The 18,221-nt window shown below is 35.6% G+C and overlaps 1 protein-coding gene across 2 annotated transcripts in view; it reads right to left on the bottom strand.

The window, feature by feature from the left end:
- The window catches only part of GABRG3 (gamma-aminobutyric acid type A receptor subunit gamma3), a 342,220-nt gene that overhangs the window by 16,009 nt on the left and 307,990 nt on the right, over positions 1-18,221 (bottom strand). For both annotated transcript variants that reach the window (XM_084538857.1, XM_084538858.1), the window contains one exon: positions 1,951-2,103. In XM_084538857.1, the coding sequence (XP_084394983.1) occupies positions 1,951-2,103 (153 nt within the window). The remainder of the gene's footprint in view (positions 1-1,950; positions 2,104-18,221) is intronic.

Raw genomic sequence — 18,221 nt, 5'->3', positions numbered from 1 at the left:
CTGAGCTGCTCTTGGCTTGAAAGATGCCCTTTGTCACTTGCTAAGATTTAAAGCTGAAATAGCCTCCACCTAGAAAGGTGCCTAAGGACTGATAGCAGGAATGGCTGCCATACAGCTTAATTGCTTAAATAAAGCTGAGGTTATTAAGGAATTTACACTTAGAGGATACGGTAAGGATATGGTATTTTTTCTGTCATTCAGTGGAAAGTTAAGCTATTGAAACAGAAGTTTTAGGAGGAAGAAGGTTTTTATCCTATGCCTTAGGACACCCTGAATAGGTGGCCATATGCTTTTTTCCATAAGTCAAGGACTTAGAAAGTGACTTCTGTAAGAGTTCAAGGGACATAGCAGCTAAAATCTCATTCAAAATGAATGGGCTTCAAAATCTTGTTAACACTTCCCATTTTTTTTAATTTTATTTTTTATTTTTTTCACTTCATAGCCTTCAGGGGGTTTCTACTGGAAACTACAGTACTCTTAAAATTGGTGGCTGCTCAGATTTATTAGTGCAGGAGAGGGACAGACAGGAACAGGACAAGTCCTTTTGAAGAACTGTATATAAGCTGCACAGTTGAATAAGTTGTCTTCCTCCTGAGATCAAGTACTGTGCCTCTGCTTTGGTGTTTGGAAGGGAGCTAACAGAAATGGATTCACATGAGAAGTAACAAGCATTTCTGGTAAAGGCTTAGTTATTTGGGTGGAAAAGGATTAAAAGTACTGTTGGCCCTTGATCAGCTATTGAGGAGAGACAAAAGGTTCATACAAATGGCCTTTTCTATCCTGTGGCTAAATGAAGACCTGTGAGTACACAGCAGCCCTTGAGGACACCATGCCTGCTGCCTTCTTGTGACCTCTGAGAAGGTTCAGCTTGTTTGCAGCTTTTATTCTTCAGTAATTCCTTGCAGCAGTATCACCCTCTCAAACCTGGGGACTCAGGTTCTCTTACAAATGTTTCCTATCCATTTCTGTCCAAATATTGGGCAGGTGAGTATTTAATAGCTTGTTGGTTTGTATTTAAATGATACAGAGGGTCTAGCTGGTTAAATAGAGATGGTGAGAAACTCCAGCAGGAATAAGCAGTGAATAACTAGGAATGCTAACATTTGCTCTTAAAAACAGACATTTAAACCTTGACACAACCTCCCCTTTTTCCTAGACTTCTAAAAAATTTAGTTATTTGCGGCTCAGGAGTACAATGTTTTGTTTTGTTTTGTTTTGTTTTGTTTTGTTTTGTTTTTCCTTCAATTCTGATTTACACCTGTATTTGGCTATTATACAGCCCTATGCCCTTGGAGCTTGCAAAACTTGCAGGTTTTCATATAGACATAAGAGTAAATGGTCAAAGTTTCTGAGTGTATCCTAAAGAACAATGCTAAAATGCACACAACAGTCCTGACACAAATAAGATGCTCAGAAACCTTTTCCAGCACTTCTTCTCTACAGCACTTTTTCTTTCCCGCAACTTTTTCCTCTACAACCTGTGAAAAATATCTATACACCTAGTGTGGAGCTTAACTTCAAGTGTACAAGCTTAAAACATCTTGAATGAGTTAATGTTATTATATCCTACAGTTTTCAGGTTGCATAGGACATTATATCCTGTGGGGAAGCATTTCAGAAGAGAAGGAAGCCAGCAGTGCAATTAATTAATTCTTGAAAAATGTCACCAAAATATCATAGCGAGAAGAAAGAGACAGCCATTAATTCTAGAATATTATGCAAAATAGGTGGCAGTGTCATTCCAAAGGGCTGGGGTAGATTACTTTAAATTACCCTCTTAAAGGCAGAAAACCAAAGGCTTCAATGATAAATATATCCAGGTCTGCAAGACATGGTAGCATTAATCCAGAGTATATATCTTGCTGTGTCTTTGAAAGGAAGCTGACATTTTCAAATGATAGTGGAGGAACTACATGAAAAGAGCAGAGAAAGGAACTATTAACAACTTACCTAATGCTGTTCTTGCTGGTGTGGCATCTTTTTTAATCCAAAAGGATACCCAGGAAAGAACAACTGTTAATATACAGGGAATGTACGTTTGAATAGTGAAGTATCCCATTCTTCTACTTAAGTCGAAGTATATAGTCATGACTACATAATCACCTGCAGTAATAGCACAGAAAATAAATTGACATTGTGGTGAGATAAAGTCAGATGTTCATTGAGCTGCTCTTTTAAGCCTCATAAAATGCTGCATATGAAATATTTCTTAGTGTTTTGACAGCATCTGTATTGTAATACTTGTATGAAATAGAATTTAAATAAACATTTTCATTCTAATTTCCTTTATTTTTAGGTCTCTGTGGAAATGTTGACCTGTTTGGACAGAGGCTCTCAGGAATCATTCTGGATGAGAAAGTTTTTGAAAAGCATCTTGGCTTTCCAGAGTTGGTATTTCTGGATGGCTACGTGGCCACAAACATGAATCTACCATCACTCACCAGATGCTGTAACTAAGCACACAAAATCCCTCTTTCAACAAACTTTGCTTTCTCTGCCCTCATCTTAGGTTTGAGTGACTTCTGTTATCTTTTTCTGAGATTTGAGTCAGGTGGTTGGGGTCTTTATAGCAAGTGTAGCATGGACATCAATATGCCTTTACATAAGAAGTTATTTATAGACAACAGAGCTTCAGTGTTGGTGAAAGAGGTCAGACTGTATGCTTTTAAAGGTCTCATCACTACAAATCAAGAGTCTGTTTTTGTCATCATTCCTCCATCTCAAAGCAATAGTGGTCACTCATAGTATCTGTTAACTTTCAGAAGATGAGCCTGGATATAATGTTTATTATTCTGCTGGATACTAAAAATCATAATATCAAGAGCTCAGTAAGAAGTCTGGTTTATCTCACATTATGTGATTTTCCTCACAGTATCTCTTCTGCTAACCTTTATGACTCCACAGGGGATAATAATCTGTCCCTCTCTCTCTACCCAGTAGAGGCTACCGACCTTATCACCTCTATCCTTAGCAGTAACTCCCGCAGCTTCACAGCTGTTAACTATCTTTTTCTCTCAGACAGTCACAGTGATTAACAATAATGAAACTGAACTGAGACCAATATCTGTACTTTGCTTGAAGTATATTTGTTGATTCAATTTTATATGTGAATAGGAGTTTATGCATCCGAGAACTTTTTTTTTATCCGATTAAATCACTTAACTAATAAATTATATTGCTTCTTGTTACAAGCCTTGACTTTTTAGAATAAGATATTTGCACAAGAGATGATTTCCTATAGGTAGGTAAATGTGTCTTGTTGCTGTAAAACTCCATAAGACCAAATAAATTGGTAACAGAGATTAATCCTCAAAGAAATGTATACATGACTCTTCCAAGTAGAGGCAGAATGAGTTAATTTGGATTTGAGACAAATTAAAGCATATTTTTCTAGTATCAGAAAGAATATGAACAAAAGAATTAAATACAGTTGGTATTTGATTATAGCTAAATATGATGTAGAAAAGAAATTAATTCAGTACAAATAACTTCCACCCAAAGACACACCAAAGGCCAATATAATATGAGTGAACTACCATAAATGGCAAAGTAAAAGGTAAATAAATATATGAGGATGGCATCTGGGGACAGAAACTTAGAACAGTGTGTCAATAGGAATTGTTCTATGTGTAAGTACATCATTCTGAGAGAGATATATGGAAGAGGTTTGATAAGACCATAGGTGCTTCCATCACGCCTCTGTTAGATTAGCCTGTGCATTTTCATGAGTACTGTGCAAGTACAAACCTTATGACCCCGAGAAGTTGGACATCATTCCAAAAGATTCGGGTGTTTGGCATATAAAGGCAGAGCTTTAATGGAAGAGCCCAGTGCTGTTACAAGTAAGAAGCATTGAAGTACATCATGGCATAGAGAGTCTTGTGGGTTGTTCACAGGCAGGGGGTTACTTTCATTCCACTGATTCACAGCACTTTTCCCTGTGCAAGGAATGGCACCAAGGAATTGACATGGGTAAGTAACCATTGGTTCTTCTGGTTTATTTTTAAATTACATCAGTTTCCTAATCTGGTTTACAATAATGAAGAAAGATTTACTCTACAAGAGCTGAGGTCATTTGGCAGAAATAGGAGTACAAATTCAGAGGCTGTGTAAACCAGTTCTTCTAGTGACGGGAACAAACCCAACTACCATGAAAAAAGCATAAGATAATGTTTCAAATGCTGTCTGTCAAGGTAGATGGGTGAGCTAAAAAGGAAGTATGAGACTATAGGAAATGCAATATGTCCTTACTTTTTCTATTACTTCTTGCATCTAGAACTGCACAGCTACTGATAAGCTGCTTGAGAATAATAGAAACCAAAGCAAGCTGCTGACTTCTCATTGTGTACCACAATATATGATACACTCAATTCCAGTACACACACAGGTCTCTAATCCTCTGACTTGCATTACAGTGATATACAGCAGAGCAAATAAGAGTGAAGCTAGATATGGATGGCAAGATACTCTCTAGTAAGATAGACTCTGCTTCCAAGATCTTCAACAGAAACAAACCTGACAAACTGAGAGCAGTAGAAAATTAACAAGCATTTCAACTATTTTGCAGACAAGAACACTGAGGCATAGATTCAACGATGGAGAGAGTTCACATTTAGCTAGGAACTTATTCATTGTATTTCAGGTATGATTCACTTCACCTGTCTTTAGACATCTAAAAGGGAGATTCTACAAATGACCTGCACATTGTGGCCTCCTTTGTTTACCCAATGAAAAGAAACTGGTACTTTTAGTATGCGTTTTATCTAATCTGTTTTAGGGCTTCACTTCAGAAGGAAGTCACTCTAGAAGAAGGTGAAAGTGCCCAAAATATTTACATTTGTTGCCAAGGATTAAAAAAGGTGTATGATAGTATCAAATGTGGCCAAAGACACTGTAGATACTTAGATCAGCTTTTTAAAGGATATTTTATTTACTTTTCTCCCTTGTTTCATGGTTCAACTTTATGCCCTCTTTCTGGAAACCATGCACAACTTTTTATCTGCTTGTTCTCAGTTCATGTCAGTCCTCCATTCCTTCCACTACTTTTTCTTACAACAGACCTACTTTTTTTTTTTTTTTTTTTTTTTTTTTTTTTTTTTTTGTCTCAAATAAAGAAACGACCACAATATCCTTTATTTGCAGAAACCATGACTTGACTGAATTTTACAAAGAACTGCAAATTCCCAAATACCCAACAAAGTCCCATAGCTGTCTAATAAGCACCCAGTGAAGTGAATTAATCCTAGGATAATGACTGTCTACATTCATTTATTCACTAACCTATTTTCTTGTCTGAAATTCACACAAAAATTCTCATATGAAAAAGAGAGACCCAGTCACAAAGGCAGCGGCTGTACATAACCAACTTGTACTCTCTGTGCCATACTTTACCTTACACGCTGACAGACAATACACAAAGACATTGGGAGAACAGTTTGGTTCAGTGGAATTACTGGCACAAAGGGGAGGTAAAACTTTAAGATTAGAATTAGCTGTTTCTCCTACAGTACTCTCACAGTACTTGGAGAGGACACATCTTGGAGAATATGAATGTTGATGGAAATGCATAGGAGGAGGAGGAGAAAATCACTACTGCTGAAATGGCAACTGAAAGCACAAATGTTGGTATTGCTGTCAAAACCAAGCACTTTTCTGTACAATATGTACTAGATGAATTTTTAATAGCTATGGTAAATTATGTTTTGCAACTAAGTGACCACTTCAGTTCTTCTATCCTCAGAAAAGTCAGCTGCTTTTGAGACACCTGGATTGTCTCTTCGCATACAGAAGAACAGGCTTGTCTGTGAAATGGCTGTCTGTTTGATGTATTGTTTCAAAATGCATTATTGTTATTAAAGTCTAAATTACTCCTACAAACCTACATTATCCTCTATATATCTAAAAGCACTTTGCTTCAGTTTAATGGAAAGTAACCATTTTATGTATATATGACTTTCTCTATACACACAAAATAATTTGACAGGTATTTAAGGTTTATGGAGAACTAATTTTCAGAACAAAGAAACTCTATTCAAAGAGACCTGACCTGTGATCTGTTCTGTTCATCCTGCAGGCACAAGCAACCTGAAGGAGAGAAAAAGCTTTCAAACACTGCACTCAGCCTCCTCACTCCTTCACCGGCCTTCAGAGCTCCGCCTGCCATTACTGTGACTGCTAGGAGAGGAGCTGGGGCTCACTATGTGACAAAACCCTGCAGTGCAGACAAGATGGGAAAGCCTCCTTCCAAACTGCATATCATTAAATCAGTGTATTTGGTTTAAAAGTAGTCACAGAGTGATTGCCTGGCTATGAACCACTGAAATAGCTAATAGTAAGAAACTTCACTTTGAAACTCAGAGAGGAATTCTACTTTTTAACAGCTTGAAGAATTTGCTAGGAAGGCAAACTAACTTTTAACTGAACTATCAGACCAATTCACTGCAATAATGAAAATTACCTTGAGGCAAAATAGTGCCTGACCAGTTTTCTATAATGAGAACAAAAATGCATCTGGAGGCAACAAATCTGGAGTAACAGGAATAGTGCAGCCAGGCTTCCCATGAAACCAAAAGGACTGTTGTCTGTGACCCATAGGACTTGTATTCGTTTAACAATTTAGAATGAAAGTAGGACACCATTTGGAACAATCATGATTTTTTTTTTTTTTAGGGAATAACTACTGTGGATTTTGATGAACTAGGCTATAGTCCATTTCTATTTGCTGTTGAAGACTAATGCCATGGGTGACAGAACTGCTGGGAGTTTGCTTATATTTCACCAAGAACAGTGGCCTTTAAAGGTGAAATATTTGAGTAGAATGCCATTGGTTACTTTACTTTAAGAAAAGCTTACACAAATACAACATGATATATTGCAAATCATTTTATATAATACATAGATTCATTCTCCCATTATACTCTGAGGTTAACATGTACTGCAATCCCAATTATCTTAGAAAAAAAAAAAAAGTTAAGGATGAAGACTTTACAGAGAATGCAATATTAAACTACAATGTACACATAGAACAATTTCAGCATGTAAGTGGAAGTTTACACTGAAATTCTCCATCACCAGAACTGGGGAATAACAAGTGGCAGAGTTTATCCAAGTTGTTGATAGTTTTATTGCAGAGGAAAAACAACAACAACAACAACAAAACAAAACAAAACTAAAAAACATAATCATTAGAAGGAGGACTTATACAGTATGTCATGAGTATTTCTTTATCAGCAAAAACACCAAGAGTGCATTGAGGTATCGTCTTTATTATCAAATTTACCCAGCAGCAAGCAACCTAATTTTCTGATCTTCAGTGCTTTTTATTTATTTATTATTATTTTTTTTTCCCATTTTGTTTTTATTTGGAAGCCAAGAGAAGACCCTATTTAATAATGCCATTCACTCTTCACTTCCTCCCACTCTGCTTTTTAAATTTAGCTATCAAACTCTCCCTTTTTCTTTCCTGAACTAGGCTTCTCTAATTTCTTAATAAGTCGAAAATTTTCTACTAGTTTGGCCACTGCCCATCAGGCACACAGTAGTGTCCTTGAGTGACAAATGCCTTCATTTACAATTCTTTTCTTTGATGCCGTGGTAGAGCTGCATTATGGGTGATTTGAAAACTGTTAGATAAAGCCAAGGATTGCTCCTGTTGTTGAATACATTGGTCAGACAGATGACAAGTAAAACCAGTGGAAAACAAATTTTAATCTAAGTCAATATGTACAAAAGTTTTTGGGACTCATACTTGTGGTAGTGCTGGTATCAACAGGAAACATGCAAGTTTCAGGTTCAAGAGCTGATTTTGGGTTCCAGACTTTGCACAATCTGGAAAGAATATTTCAGTACAAAATCAGTCAGAAATAGAGACTGTGATACAAAATGCAATCCTGCAGCCCTGTCCAATTCAGAGAAAGAAAAGGAAAACAAACAAACAAACAAACAAAAAAAAGCAGCCTTCTGTATCTCAAAGTTTGTGAATTTATAATTGCCTTTGGCCTCACCAGTGTGTGTATGTGTATGTGCCTGTACACATGCACAAGCACAAGTACAGTGTAGCCCAGAGCTGGCTTTTAGTGCTTATACCTGCAACACAGATTTTCCAGAAATACATGCACACCATGAGTGCCAATTGATTACTTATGCTATCATAGACAGTCATATCTATGCCAGTATACAGCAAAAAGAAAAAAAAAAAAAAAAGAGACCTAACACCAACAGCACTGCTTCTTCTGGTAGACATCATGTGTAGTTATATGCAAATACATACTTGTAAGTGTGTGTAATAAAAATCAAATATTGTCATATTACTCTGGAGTGGGAAAAGCAAAGACCAGATCCCGGGTTGTCTGAACAGAACTTTTTTTTTGAAACTCAGGAAAGAACAAGACTTTGTCCTAAATTATCAGAACAGAAAAACTTAAAAGTTTGGTTTGGTTTGGTTTGGTTTGGTTTGGTTTGGTTTGGTTTGGTTTGGTGTGTGTGTAATGACATGAAGAATATAATATCAGGGATCATATTTTTATTTGAAGCTATCAATTTCTTTATATCACTATCAAAATTTGTATTTATGCTATTTGTTCTTTTGAAACTCCACACAGTGGAGTTTCATTTTCTTTGATACAAGGAGCATTCTCAAAAGATTTATGTAAAATGACAGTTTTGTTAAATGAACTACTACCTGCTTTTAAAAGGTACTGACTATATTTCCACCAATTACAGTTATTTCATTCTCTGATTCTGGCATTTATCATTAAATCTGGAAAAACAATGAAGTTATGTAAAGCTCTAATTTCTTTCTAATGATATTATTTTCAGAATTATTTGCATACATAGGTTGTATGATTGAACTTTTAATGAACAACTGAAATCGAATAATTAAAAGACTCTTTTATTTGTTGTGCCCTAACCAATTCAATGGTGTACCAGCACTTTCAAAAGCAGTTACTTTTGATTCCAGTGTTATCATTATGTCAGTATGTAGCTGTAGCCCAAATCCTGTGTTAAATTTATGGAATTCTTTGAGGGTACACAGGAGATAGATCAACAGACATTAATATAACTGACCTCCAAAATTATTTCTGAAAATACAAGCTTTGCAACAAAAAATATGAATGATGATAGCATTTATTTTCCTTATCTAAGAATGTTTTGCTTATTTGTGTACTTATATACTTACATGCTTTTATACTTATATAGCCTGCTCTGCCATATCCTACTATTCATTCTTCCCAATCCTGCTACTGCACGCAATACTCTCCTCCAAAGAAATCTATGTGAACCTATAGTATATTATTTCTCTATATGTTATTACAAGAATATTACAAGCATCTGGATTTGTTTCAGACTGTTCAGGCCTATTGTGTTTAGGCATAATGACATTTTTGTTTTAGAACATAAAGTATCGTTTTGTATATTCAAAATGGGATTTCAAATAGGATACTAATGAAGATGATGGATTTTTAATTTGACTATTATAGGTACTAATAATATTGGAAAATCCTCAAAAAATGCAATTTCATCAAGACATATAATGAGAATAAAAATATATATTACACTAAAGGCAAGAATTTGATCCATGGCTACAAGTCCAGCTTGATTCCTCACTTAATAGATGAAAAGCTTCACACATAACCTCCTTTTGCATTCATGCATCAAGCTGAGAGAAATTCAATAAATGAATATGGTGTAGCATGCATGATCCGTTGCTCTTTATTTGTAAGAAGATCTTGCTATTTACCATATCTAGATTTTTTTTTTTTCTTCTTAAAGAATAAAGCAAGCAAAAGCAGATGAAATAAAAAACAATAATAAATTACCTATGTTAAACTACCTATTATTAAAATAGATGCCTGTGGCAGTGAAAGTAGGCAAAGGATTGTAGTGAAAATGAGTGTCATTTATGTAGGGTCTTTTTTTTTGTTTGGTTGTTTGGTTGTTTTTTGTTTGTTTGTTTTTGAGAGAGTGCAGTTTTTTTGATGGGAAGCTGTGCAGTGCTTTTAGAACAGAACACTCTTGATGCTTCGTGGAGTATCAAATACTGTAGAACATCTGGAAAGATACAACATTAAGGACTGTGCATAAAACCCCAAGTTTTATGTCATCTGTAAATGCTCATCACTACTTTATTTAATTAGGAATGAATTTCTTACGAGAGCTGTTTTTTCTGGCAGGAGGCCCCTTTTACTGAAGTTTGTTCTGAAGTTCCACAGGACTGTGTTTGGTGAACTTGTAATTCCAGAAACAATTGAAATAGTTTTCATTTTATCAAAAATTCCCATGTCAACTTTTCCCAATGAAGTGATCTAATTTTTTTTTTTTTTTTTTTTTTTTAATCATGGAAATGCAACATTTTATTTGACCTGAAATATTGATTCTTTTTGGCCTTACCACCATTTGTGACTGTACTATTGACATATTTCACTTAACTGTGCCCATTTCTTTCTGTCTATAGTGACATCTTGTTCACCTCATCTGTCGCTAACGTATGCTCTTGTGGCATAATTTTTCTTATAATCTTTTCAGAGGTTGAAATGGTATCTCACCAGTGGAAGCTTACCCCAGTTCTTCTTATTGCACCCTGGAAGAGTCTATGGTGATCATGTGGTCTCACTTTCTCTGCAGTATCAGATTTCTCTGAACTATAAACCCAATAATTATGGATAAAGTAGAACATCTTTCAGAAAGGCATCCTATATTCATATAAGATTTTCTAGCAATGGGAGTTGTACTGCAGTCCTTGAAGTTCTTTCAGGGCTTACTCATTTTCGTTAATAAAAACAGGTGCTTTTTTTCTTAATCTGCAGTTGTCTTGCATAAACTCAGACCTTGAGCCTTAATGAATCTTTGCTAGACTGAAGGACTGATTGGTTTTCTTTTTCTTATGTAGGTATGTAGAGATGTTAATCAACTACCCTTTGTCCTTCAAGATAAACACTTATGGTCTCTTAATACAGGGAATGATTTCCGGTCTCCAATAAATCTTCTTACTCTTTCATGCATTTTCAAAATAACTCCTGAATTACAGTCATCAGAGTTAGGTCTTATTTTAATAGCAGTTGCCTATGATATAAAGATAGAATAAATGCCTTTCTTCTAGATGATATTTCTCTGCCTATGTACCCAATATCTGTGCTCAGTATTTTGGCCACACCAGGAGTGTATTTTAAACAGATTATTAATTGACAAGAAATATCCCAGAACCTTTAGACCTGCAGCACCCAGAATGAGAGGTCTCCAGTTCTGGGAAAGCAAAGTCTATGGGCTTCAATCCCGAACAGATGTCCAGTAGTAATGAAATACCTATTAGACATGAATTCAGGCTACAAAACTATCTGAACGTCTTTCCATCCTGACTTGTCCTTCTCATTATTGACGATTCCCTCTGTCATTGTGTCACCTATAAACGTAATGAGTTTTAATGTTACATTTGCTTTTCTGTTATTAATAAAAAGTACTAAACAGCATGAAGCCAGAAAGCATGGCATCTGAACAGAAGGTCCTGATGAATAATGTTTTTAAGCGATGTTAAATATTACCAGGTAGTCAAAATTTAATCCTTTCATATATGCCACAATGATTTTCTTATCACTGTAGCTTCTTAATCAAAATGTCATATTACATCAAGTGACATGTCTTAAAAATGTCCATTATAACAGCACAAATGTATAAACTCATAAGATGATATTGAGTTAGTCTGACAAGAGCTAGTTTCTATGAATCAATGTTTATTGGTGTTAATTATATTATCCTTTATGTTTGTATTAATCCATTCCTGGATCAGATGTCACGTTACTTTGATTGAGATCAATGCCAGGATAAAAGGCCTGTAATTACTTTGGTTGGTCTATTTAGAGATTTTTGAGTATGTAAAATAAAACCTAAATCTGTATTATTTCTCCTTAGTCCACCAAAATTTCCATGAAGTCTTGTTACAAATTGGCAGTAGTGATCCCTGGTCAAACCTTTAAACAATTATTATCAAGTTACTAAAGGCTTAATGAAGAAGTTGTGTTGAGGAAGTGGCTGGTAACATATATTCACAATTTCCCACAAATGGAAAAGAATAAGTGATTGCTCTCATTCAAAAACCGTATACTACTTTTTCTTTTACATTTTAATTTTCTATCTCACATAGAATTTCTGCATGCTAGAAGCAATGCTTTTTGAGCTAAGAAGTTGTAAAAGGCAATGTCAAGAAATTCCCAGAGATAATAGTGTTTGCAGAAGGGGTTTTCTGGTGTAGTCTTTCAGATTAAAGCTGTCATGCACAGCTATTTTTCACTTTACATTGTAGGTAGATGTGTTATGTTTTTCTACAGAGCTATCTGGTAGTCTGAAGCACATGGAAGCTTGCATTCTGTTTGCTTTTTATCTGCTAGAAGAAAAATATTGATCCATATGCATTCCTAATTATTTATTTCTAAGATATTTGATAGTTGGAAAAAGTTAATGCATTTTCTAAATGTTATTTTAGCTCCTTCTTTTGCCTACTCAAGCCTTTCTTACTGGATTATTATCAGTCTTTTTTACATTCCCAACAGGGACTATTTCATCTCTTCCAATTTCATTGATAACAACTTTTTAAAATGTATGTTCATAAAAAAAGCAATCCCTCTTACCTTTATTGATTTCCCTAGATTATACCTCTGGTATTTATTTCATGTTTTCTCCCTTATATCCCCTAGTGCCTTTGTTGCAATGTGCTGTTAATAAATTAATTTTGTGCTAACTAAAAGCTCCCTCTTTCCTGTTCCTAATAACCCTTTTTGTTTTAATGTACTGCCCTTCCGGATTATTTAGTCAGCCTTTTTAATACTTCCTAGTTCCTTTGTGATGAATGAAAAAGCCAGCCTAAATCTCATCCAAATCCAACTACTTCTCATATGTTCATCCCTATTTATGAGTAATATTTTTCATTTCTGTACTGCAAACTCACAAACTTTCACTGGTGTTCATCGGAAGTATTTCCTTCTTTTAGTTCAGCTGGCAATAAACTTGGCTTTAACTTGCCAATAATGTTAGCTTAAAATTGTGAAAGACATAAAATCAGAGATTTAGCCCATCTGTTGATATTGCTTGCTCTCTCTAAGGATTTGCTTTTGCTTATTGATGAATTCTCTTTATCTGATATTCTGCAGTGTGAAATATTTAAGTTATAGGAGAATAATATGCATTGAATTTTCAAGGGGCTCCTCTTAAATTACATACTGTCAGAAAAACTACTAGTGCCATCCCTGTTGCAAATTAAAGACTAGAGCTGTTTTCCCTGAATACCTTACAGTAACATGTTTTAATAAATCTCTTCACTCCTGGCCAAAGGCCTGAAGGTCTTTCTGCATCTTCCCATGCAGAAAGGAAGCGTGAGCATGAAGAACAGAAGAGAGAAGTTTTCATAAAATTCTGAAGAAAGGAGTGAGCAGCATAAGAGGTTCAGGGATTCTAGGGTAATGTTTCATTCACAGTTCTTGGTGGAACATAAAGTGGAGCAGCTATAGTAAAGGAACATACCTACATTCACTGATGCCAGAAATTAACTAGTTTTTGGCAAGCAAAAAGAGTTCTGTGTAATGAAGCCAGACCAAACTATGGATTTATTTTTCAACCATGCTAACTTTTTGAAGAGCTATTTCATCTATGTCATCATTATTTCATCAAAAATAAATACCAGTGAAATTACCTAATAATGTATGAATTCTGGTGGAAGTAGAATGGCCTGCCATACTTCGACCCACGAATCAACATGAAAGACATGGTCCATTCAAACAGAGATTGAGAATTGTGTCAGATCTGTGCAATTTAAAGGACACATGAAATGAACAGTAATTGTAATGTTAAAAGTTCTCAAAAATTCAGCAACTTCAGCTAACTACTTATAAGAGGAGGACAATCTGAGAATGGCTAAACATGGGATAATCTACTTTTTAAAAAAAAATATTTAATGACTGTGCTGCTGTGTTAGTTGGCACTCCAGTCTTCACATAGAAGCAAACAGAAGAGAGTGTAACTTATTTTTTCCTGTATGTCTGTAAAACATTAAGATTTCATATATATTTGATTGAAAGGGCCAAGTCTGTTTCATTCATGAAAAAGGGCTCAGATATTTTAAGAGCTGCTCTTGTGAAACAGAGTAACTGGAAGCTGGCAGCTGGTAATTTTTTTGTACATCTGGTTGCACCACTTGTTTTCTGTATGAACAGTCTTCATCTCCGGTCCTTGAAGGCCTGGGAATTGTAACCATGCCTTGATTTCATTAAAAAATGTTGCGAACTCTCGCCTAGACGATGTCTTCTGTTGAATGCAGCCTAAATATTGGTGGTAACACTTTCAAAAGCATTTCATTCTATTGAAAATCAATGAGGTACAAGTTTCTAAGTCACTTATGTCACCTATTTACAAGGAAAACTGGATGAGCATGAAAGAAGCTCTAAGTACAGTACGCTCTGTCACCAGCCCACATTACAGCTGTAAGAATGCCTTGGTAATACTGATGGATTGCCAATCTCAATAAGGTCACTTGGGACCACTGCTACCAGGCATCCACAGCATACAAGGCCCCTTATAAATATATTCATGCCACAGATTTACCAACAGGCACTTTTGAGAGTTTTGTCCCAGCACACTAAGTAACCTAGTACACTAGGTTTGTCCTAAGTACACTAATTTTACGTAAGCAAACACAATCTGTCAGCACTGGTGGTCTAATAAGAACATGGGAACAACATTCTTTATATTTCACTCATATTAAATCTGAAGAAGAACAAGTAGCAACGTTTACATTTCTGAAGGACTTAGGAACTCAAAAACTAGGTGTTTAATTTGGCACCAGATGGGCACCATCCCCCCCCCTTTTTTTTTCCTTTTTTTTTTTTTTTTTTTCCTTTTTTTTCCCCACAGCCAGCATTATCTTTGCCCTGTGCTTTGCTTCCACAGACAATCTGAATGCTGCAATATGTATACTGCATGCACAAAACAGTAACAGGTTAGAAATAACCAGCGGGGGTGATATGATTCATCCTTGTGAGGAGGAAACGGGAAATTCATACATAGGGTCCCATTTAAATAGGATAAGCACCTTTGCAACCTGACCACATACAGAATAGCTATCACAGTTGGGACCTGTTTTGTCTAAGAGCTACCTGAGCAAGAGTTAATTTTGGGAAAGACACATAAGCAATGTTTTCATATTTTTCTTCAGTAACTGTACTGATTTTAAATACCATCAAGACAGATTTGGGAAGTACATAATTTACACAGGTTGGTCACAAGTCTAAGATCATTAATGCTTAGTGTGCATCAACCTGTTTGGAAGAGCTGGCTTGAGGAATAAGACTGGTCTGAAGGTTTAGACCTTGAATCTTCCTTGAAGGATGCTCTAAACGAGTGCCATGGCTGGGTCCCCGCTGACAGCACCTGCTTACTGAACACTAGTTTTTGACCATTTGATGATGTGCAATTTACATAATATTTCAGAATGGCATTAGATTAGCCCAGAGTAGAAGTCAGCAGTGTTTAAATAGGTATTCCAAGAGTTTCTGTCAACATGGAGTAAAGATTGCTGTGTCCAGTTGTTCCAATAAAAAGTGTTTCAGCAAAAAAACTAGGGAACGAAAAACATACTGTGTCTACACTTTTTATGATTTTTTTTGTTGTTGTTATTGTTTGCTTGTTTGTTTTTGACTACAGAATTCAAGTCTCGACTACCAATAATTTGCCAAATATGCAGTAATTTTGTGATAGGAGTAATGGGAATAAACAGACTTGTGCTGTACTTAGGTAAAAGGCTATTGAGCTAAGCCATTACATGGTTTAGCCCCTGGAGTCAGGTTTCTATGGCACTGCCAATCAGTTATGGAAAACTTTGTGTCTTTGTACATAAATAAAATGTTAATGAGATTCTGAGTGCAACTCCCTAAAGTTGTCAGAAAACGAATAGGATGGACTATTAAAACCAAAGACCTTGGAAGGACTTGAAAAATTACATGTAATGAAAGCAGGTTGCTTTTCCATTAATCTGTAAGAGTTTCTTTAGGATAAGGACAACAGTACTGATACATACCAAATTGAAAATGACAAATCACCTATAAGCAATGCTTTGAGTTGTGGTTTTTGTTTTGTTTTGGTTTTGTTTTGGTTTTATGTTTGGTCATCATTTCTTTGCAATTTTAAGGATGCATGGGCCATCTGTAAAAATCTATTCAGAAATTAATTTTGGCAAACTGTGCTGCAGCCTTGAAGACTTTTACTTTCAGAACTTTCAGAAACATTACCCTAAATTAAGAAGGTTAAAAAGTTCTTATTCATAACCTGGTTTGATTTAAACTGATTTTGGTAGATATTGTAATTAATTACTGACATAAAGTAACTGCCAAAGCCAAAGCAATTATTTTATGTGCTAAAAACAGCACATTTGCATAACCGTAGTACTAAAACTACAACAAAAAGACAACAACCAAACCAAAATAAATCTGCTTTTATTCTGAGGACATATTCAAATGAATTTATGAAATCTCTAACCTCCTTGCATTTCTCCCTGAATCAAGCTTCATTTACCTGGTTTATCTCAGCTGTAGCTACCTATCCTCAGGCAGTCTTCATTTCTGTTTCACTAATTCCTTCATATGATTCCCTTCTTACTTTAAGCAAAGAGATATATGCAATTTAGCTCATTTCAACATATCACAGTTTTTTCCCCTCTAGTTTACTCTCTTTTACTCTCTGAATTACTTTGGAGATTAGCATTCTAAGAGTTTCCTATACATTTAATTTTAATGTCAGAAAATGCAATTTGTTCTTTTAAATAATCATTAAACACATTTTTTGCTGAAGCCAATAGAATTGATAACTTCTAAATACTAGCCAGAGTGACCTATACTCTTGCAAGATAACTGCATCAGAAATGGCAATCATAATTAGTTCCCATGAGCACTCAAATATCTGTCAATCCTTGTGGTGTTTTTTATAATGCCACCCATAAATTATGAATTTTAAGTGGTTTTAATCAAGGCCTGGATAATTTAATGCAGCAGACAATATTATAAAAATGTTTCTGATATATTTGTATGGCTGTGAAAACACATAGACATAAAAGATAGCTTTCAGGACTGCAACAACATATGAACATGGCAGTAAGATCAGGATTTGGTTAAACTTGGTATATATATACTGCTCTTGCTGTTGCACCCCGTCAACCTTGCAATAATGAACTTCAGCAATAGCTGATATTCTTACTAATATTCATAATTATGTATCTATTCCATCCTTGAATATCTACACAACCAGTCACGATTGTTCTTTTCCACAGATAGGCAGTCCTGGATCTGAAGTTTTAAATCTACCTACTGTATTTCTAATATCTACAATAAGACTTAGATGGATATAATCAAGAACAGCTCTAAATCTAAACCTAAATCTAAATCTGGTATGTTCTGTTTTCAGTTGTCAGCTGTATATCTTTTCCTTTGTAAGACTTTTTCTGGAGGAGAATTGCCATTCATTTTAGCCTGTCCTGCTAAATGAGGCTCTTCAGATTCTCTCTTGTATTGATTGTCTAGGGTAATTCTTTAAACAGGTTCATGTCAAAACCAGCAGAATACAATGTTAAGAGCTGAAAACTTCCTTTTTGTTCCCTGTGTTCTTCAAGGTGTCTTTCGGTACAGAGTGGTGCATTGTTAATGCAGATTGCCTTGATTTTCCCTGCAGGAGACTATCAAATCTCACAAAGCCTGAAGCCCTGCAAGCAGGGGATAATACACTTTTGGCAGTTCCCTCCAGATAGCAGTGAATGACAAAAGCTGAAATGGTCAAAGCTTTGTGGTTGTTGCATTTAGGCAGTTGTTTGCTTGTGATAAAACAAGAAGCCTCCTTTCTTGATCTTCATCCAAAGTTTTGCTAGATTCAATGGCTTGTATTGAACCTATCCACTTCCAAGTTCCCTTGGACCACTACTGGCTATGACCTCTTAAAACACTGTGCTAGAAAAGAATAAAACATTTCACCAGACATTTTGTTGATAGCAGAGAATTAGATATATCTGAGTGTCTTGGATTCCCAGGGTTTGAGCAGCAATGTAGTATTTTAACAATGGTTAATATATTCTGCCACTTTCCAAAGTCTTTTCTCACTCAGAGCTCTGACTTTCTAGTCAGTTTATGCAAACAGCTCCGATATCAGGTCATAGCTTCTTGTCCCACTCCCAGCCTCCTCATCCCTGCGCTAAGCCC

This window comes from Aythya ferina (genome assembly GCF_964211825.1).
Source record: "Aythya ferina genome assembly, chromosome: 1".
NCBI lineage: Eukaryota > Metazoa > Chordata > Aves > Anseriformes > Anatidae > Aythya > Aythya ferina.
This window is presented reverse-complemented; position numbering and strand designations above follow the sequence as displayed.